We start from the raw sequence: 6,000 nt of genomic DNA, 5'->3' as shown, positions 1-6,000 counted from the left end.
GCTTGCATTTTAGGACTAGCCCAGGATTCAGCTTATTCTGTGCACACATGCACGTGCGCAAGGGAGCAGTACGTCCGAGGATCACGTCCTCCATTCATTCAGCAGATTTAAACTACAATACTGCAGGACTTAGTTTGCAAACAATCTTTAGTGTACTGGTAAAACACAAACATAGAAAGTAATGTTCCCACTAGGCTACGAGGGGCAGCTGCAATATTAATAGTGCAATAGTGCTCATATTCTGCCAGGACCAACTATCTAACGTTTTGCCCACCAGTGCAAAACTACAAATCTCAAGGGGTGAAGTGGGCCAGTCACATTTAGCAACTGCATAAACTGCCACCTTGCAATTAATTTCTTTTGGGTAAGAACAGTATCCCAGTTTGCTGCAATGGGTGACAGAGCTGCCCTTCACAAGTCACTCGCCGAACAACTGCATGCCTCCTGCGGCAGAATCCATCAGAACCACAAGGAAGCTGCATCCAGAGGTAGCTTTCCCTACAACAGCGTGAGCTCCAAGTCCTCTCTCTAGGTCTTTATTTAGGGCTGGTCTTTACTGGGAGATGCTCCAGGACAGGATCACTAGACCCCCACTGGAATGCCATACAAGGCTTAAGAAAGTCATTTAGCACAGGGTTAGTCTCTGGGTAGCTTATCAAAGCTACCCAGAGCTTAAACAGACGTTTACTTAGACTGCCCTGAAAATAAATGGGGGGCCAGGGGTAATAAGACACAGGATGCATACTGCCGTTTAAAACTTGAAGACGCTTGCAGAAAACGAGTTTAAGAAAACTGATGGGATCCAGTACACGAGGGGATTTGGTAAAGGATCCCAGATCAAGTCCTTGCATGAATACAGACCATAAGTTGTCAGCCAATTTGTGGTTTCAAGACTTTGTGAGGAATCTAGCAGGGACTGGACTCCAGAGCCCAGTCTGCACTTGTAGTCACAGAGCTACTGACCACAATGGCTTTAATGAGGGACAACAGAATTTTAAACACGTTTATTTATTCCAAACTGTACATAAAAATAAAAAATAAAACAGACGCAGACAGTGAACACATGTAAAACCATCTCCACTTTTCACAAACGAAAGAAGAAAAAACAAAAAATCTACAGGTTTCACAGGAAGTTGAGAAACAAACAGAAAAGACAAACAAGCCACCCTTAGAATTGATTGATTAAAACACAGGGGTTCGCCAAAAACAATGATGGCTTAGGATGCGCTAGAAAGATGAGGCTGCTGTGTGCGTTTCAGGGAGAGAGAAGCACGCACTTACATAAACAATGGGTCCATTGACGAGCACCCATGTGCCCGCAACAGCTCATCGAAGGGGCATTGCAAGGGTCGAGGAAGCCAAGGTGTCTCGAAAGGGTTCCATCTAAGGGTAATCCTGTACATTTCTACACCGACATGAAAGTACTCCAGGGCGAGAAGCAAAGGGATGGGCGTGCAGCGAGCCTGGCAGCAAATGAATGCATAATGCTTTCTGGCACTGATGTCCCACTAGTGGATCTCACTAGCATGGCCAGTGCCCAGAATTGCGAAAGTGGAGAGTACCCTGGCAGAAAACTGCTGCACTCAACACTCCTGAACACTTTCTCGCGTATCATAGCTAATTATCGCAGCCCATCACTGCGAGACCCAAAATAGCGAAGTTTGAGATATATATATAAAAAGGTGGAGGGGCATGTGGTGAGAAGTGCGGGGGTCTCCCCACACATTTATATGTGGTGAAAAAATAATAAATTCGCTATCATGGGCTTGCAGTGATTTTTTCAACACTATCAAGAGTTCCATTTTTCGGCAAATCTGAATACGTGCAGACATTGCGCCACTGGCCCTAGTGAGTGGAGTCTCCAAAAAGAACATCGCCCAATTATAAAGCCTCAACCTACACACTGAGGACAACAGTCCCACAAATAAAAGCGGACAATCCACTTTGTACCTATAAGACAGCTCGCCGCCTGTGGAATCAGTGGTTTAAGACTCCATGAAAGGCGTCCCCCGCTCCCCCCCAGGCGCACATCTTCAGTAAGCAGCAAAAGATGCTCCGACAGGGGCTGGAACATTTCAGAGGGCACCGGGGAGCACGCACATGCCAAGAAACCTCATTAATGCCACACAAATTAATTTACAGACAGAAACAGGTCTAAATAGCTGCCTGCCTCAATACAGGGCAATTAGCTGGCAATTATTCTGAGAAGCAGAGCGCACTCGGCTGTTCAGCCCAGCACAGGTTCCCACAACCCTCCCTTATGAGATCAATTGTTTGTTCATAAATAATTGTTTGCAACGCTGAAATGATATCAGCAGAGTCGGGGATTAGTTTTCATTCAGTGGCCTAATAAGATTGCGGCCGGCCGGCCTCCCAGGAGTCGGAGCCAAGCCTCGCCCATCTTGGCAGGCCAGGAAATGGCGAGCCATCTGCTCCAGAAGGATGCAGGGCCAGGAGGAAACACGCTGTAATTGTACATTAACCTTCTGAAGAGGGAGGTGATCAGGGCCTCGACGGGCTGGGAGCGCTGAAGTCTCGTCACCCCCTGTTCCAGAGGATGGGCTTCAACTTGGTAAAAGAAATCTTACATAAATGTAGGGAGCAGGGGTTAAAATGCCTGACGACTAGGAACATAGAATACACATTATGCAGACCTGCGGCGGCTGGGGCCTTCCCTCTGGAATGCCAAAATGACGGTGCATTTACACTTTGCCATGGATGTCTGAACAGTGTAGACAGCCCCTGAAAAGGGTTCGATTTCCTCCATTAGCTGAAATGCTGGCCCCTCAACTAGGATTCCCACATGAACTGTAATGTTCACTAGTGCACACCAGAGAATGGGAAATGCGTCAGGGGCATAACACTGGTTACCACAGGGAAGGGAAAGGTTTGGCTAAACAAGATGGGTATTTACTGACATTTTATTTTCAAAACTAATGTTGCGAGAGGGGTTTAATTGGAAAGCCAATTAAATCACCAGCCTTGGAGGAGCAAGATGGCATCACACTGGAGTGTCTGGCAGAAAAAGCCCAGTAAAGGAATAGTCTATACGTCGCTTCTATAATTAGTGGGGAAAAAAAGCCCACTCACTGCATCCTTAACAAAGAGTAAACAAGAAAACGTGTTAATAAAGGGCGTTGATTCAGAATAGCAGGAGAAGATTACTGCAGGTCCGGACTCCGTCCCTTTGGCACTAGTGAGCTTTCACCCAAAGTGTGCTCGCCCACACAAACACTTGGAACCTAGAAAACGAAAAAGGCAAGCACCATTCGCTTAATTTTCAAAATGAATGACAAAGCAAGTTATTTTGTTAAACACTTCCCTCTTTGAAAAGTCTGTTGGAAGCACTGTACGAAACTAAACGAAAGGAGAAATTACAAGAAAATACCCTGGCATCCTCCAGTCATCCACAGCCCAGTGGTGTGCCGAGAACACTGGACGCCACGGAAGGGGTTGCAACTGCTCAAAGAAACTGGCCTTCAAACCCTAATGAGAATACAGCTGAGAAGAACAAACAGTCGCTAAACTCTGCAGATGCTTGCAAATTAAACAATTCTACTCGGTTGAAGCGCTCTCCAATGTTCAGGGGTGGCAGGGGGAGAGCGCCCCCGACATTCATGGTAATGAATTGTAAGGGCTGATGGCTCCGGGGTGAAGTTCATTTGGGTTTGGTCTCGGCGTCAGTCACTTGGCGGATGTAGATGGCGTCCTCTGCATGCTCAATGTCATCCATTTCAAACATGTAGGAGGCCGCGATCGCCAACATGGTGCCATCGCTGCTGAAGGCCAGGGAAGCGATGGTCGTCGGATAGCGATGAAACTGGCACAGCCGTTTCTTATTGAACGGATCCCAAATGTTGACAAATCCATCCGAGCCACCTGTCGGGGGAAGACCACATGTCAACAGGTTAATAGTCAATCCAGGCGGGAACGCTGGCAACACCATTATTTATGCCACAATATTGTACTTCTTAATAAAACCATGGTTTAACCAAGTGAGAACCATCTGTAGCCTTGTGTGTGGGGGAACAGAAGGGCCAAAAATTAAAGTTACTCACCGTAGTGACTAGAGTACTCCAGTCCCATAGCCCCTTTCGCGCCATCCTTGTTGGCGTCTCCCAACACAGGGACGGTGCCAGAACCTGTGGCAGTGAAAAATCGAGCTCCCTTTAAATTTAGTATAGGCCCTGGCACCTCACCTCAGCCCCCTTTGAACACATCAGACGCTTGGATACCTAGGTACTCTTATAGAGATTAGCCCTTTGCATACTAGCAGGAAAAGGTGTGTGTGACACATGGAGGAAAGGGGACTTTAATTACCGTTCCACTTTTCTCCATCCTTTGGCGGGGTGGGGTGGGGGGGGGGGGGGGATGAACGCGATTCGGCATAACTTGAAACAGTGTGGAACTTTGATAACCTGCTTCATATCTAGGAAAAAGCAAAAAGGTGTCCAGTGAGTAGGGTTACATGCCATTTCATCAACTGAAAAAACGAATGAAATTTAAACTAAGACATGCATTACTTACCTTAATAGCATTTCTGATGATTGTATCTGCTTAGATTCACATGCTGTGCATATGGTCCGCAGAGTATTGCATCTTGTCTTTCGGGGGACCGAAAGGGGGCGTCGGCATAGGCGGGTCTGAAACACTATCCCTATAGTGACGTGTGTAGTACCCAAAATCCCTCACGCACCGAGGTCCCTCCGATTGTATTTTTTCTGCCATGAGGGAGCCCAAGGCTATAGTGAGTGAGTACATGAAGAGAGAAAGTAGTAAGAAGTCTATGTTCCTTCCACCCGAGCGGGGAGGCAGGGAGGGCGCATGTGAATCTAAGCGGATACAATCATCAGAAATGCTATTACGGTGAGTAATGCATGTCTTCTGATGCTTGTTAATCTGCTTAGAATCACATGCTGTGCATAGACTAGCGAGCAGTACCCGGAGTTGGAGGTGGGTTGTGAGAAGGAACAGTAGAGAAAAGATGTCTTAGTACGGCTTGTCCCACCTGAGAATCCGACCTAGAATTAGTGTCTAGGCAATAGTGTTTTGTAAAGGTGTGTACAGAACTCCAGGTTGCCGCTTTGCAAATGGACTCTAGGGGAACATTTGCAATGAATGCTATGGACGCCCCAGTGCCTCGAGTAGAATGTGCTCTAGGCTTGAAGGGCAGTTCTCTCTTTGCCAGAGTGTAACAGTGTGATGCATTTGACCATCCACCTTGATATTTGCCCATTTAGAGACAGGGTCCCCTTCTCTACCAGCTGCCACTGAAACAAAAAAATTGTTTAGTTTTCCCCAGTGGTTTAGTTCTATCCATGTAGAACATGACTGCCCTGCGCACATCTAGTGTGCGAAGGCTTCTTTCGGCCATGTTAGTAGGTCTCTGGAAGAACGTGGGTAGTTCGATTGACTGGTTCACATGGAACTTCGAAATAAATTTCGGCGCAAATCTGGGATGAGTGCGCAGAACTACTTTATCTTTGTGGACTGTAACAAAAGGGTCCAAGACCGAGAGGGCCTGTAGTTCGCTAACTCTTCCGATAGAAGTGATAGCTACTAGAAAGGCTGTCTTGTAAGTCAGGTCTTTCAGAGTAGCTTTATGCATAGGCTCAAAAGGGGGTCCCATGAGCCTAGTTAAAACCACATTTAGATCCCACCCAGGGGCTGGGTGAGTGATGGGGGGATACATTCTTTTAACCCCTTCCATAAAGGCTTTAATCACAGGTATTTTCCACCACGACACCTTCTGCTGTGACGTGGTGTAGGCTGACAACGCCGCTAGGTGAACCTTTAAGGAATTGAAGACCAACACAGAGTCCAACAGATGGGTTAGATATAACACAATGTGTGAAGGCGAACAATCGGTGGGATTGACGCCTTTGGAACTGCACCAAATGACAAAACGTTTCCATTTGCTGGCATAGCAATAACGTGCGATAGGCTTTGTTGCCTCCCTCAGTATGTCCATGCATCTTTGAGGGAGTTGCAGATGTCCAA

General features: G+C 46.9%; 1 protein-coding gene across 1 annotated transcript in view; it reads right to left on the bottom strand.

Moving 5' to 3' along the window:
• Window positions 1–989: 989 nt before the first annotated feature.
• The window catches only part of BUB3 (BUB3 mitotic checkpoint protein), a 142,235-nt gene continuing 137,224 nt past the window's right edge, over window positions 990–6,000 (bottom strand). The window contains exon 7 of the mRNA XM_069612026.1: window positions 990–3,879. Within this exon, the coding sequence (XP_069468127.1) occupies window positions 3,659–3,879 (221 nt within the window). The 3' untranslated portion in view covers window positions 990–3,658. The remainder of the gene's footprint in view (window positions 3,880–6,000) is intronic.

This window comes from Ambystoma mexicanum, chromosome 8, assembly GCF_040938575.1.
Source record: "Ambystoma mexicanum isolate Mex_15411 chromosome 8, UKY_AmexF1_1, whole genome shotgun sequence".
In the NCBI taxonomy this organism is placed as follows: Eukaryota; Metazoa; Chordata; class Amphibia; order Caudata; family Ambystomatidae; genus Ambystoma; species Ambystoma mexicanum.
Note: the sequence above shows the minus strand (reverse complement) of the source record. Positions and strands in the feature narration are given on the sequence as shown.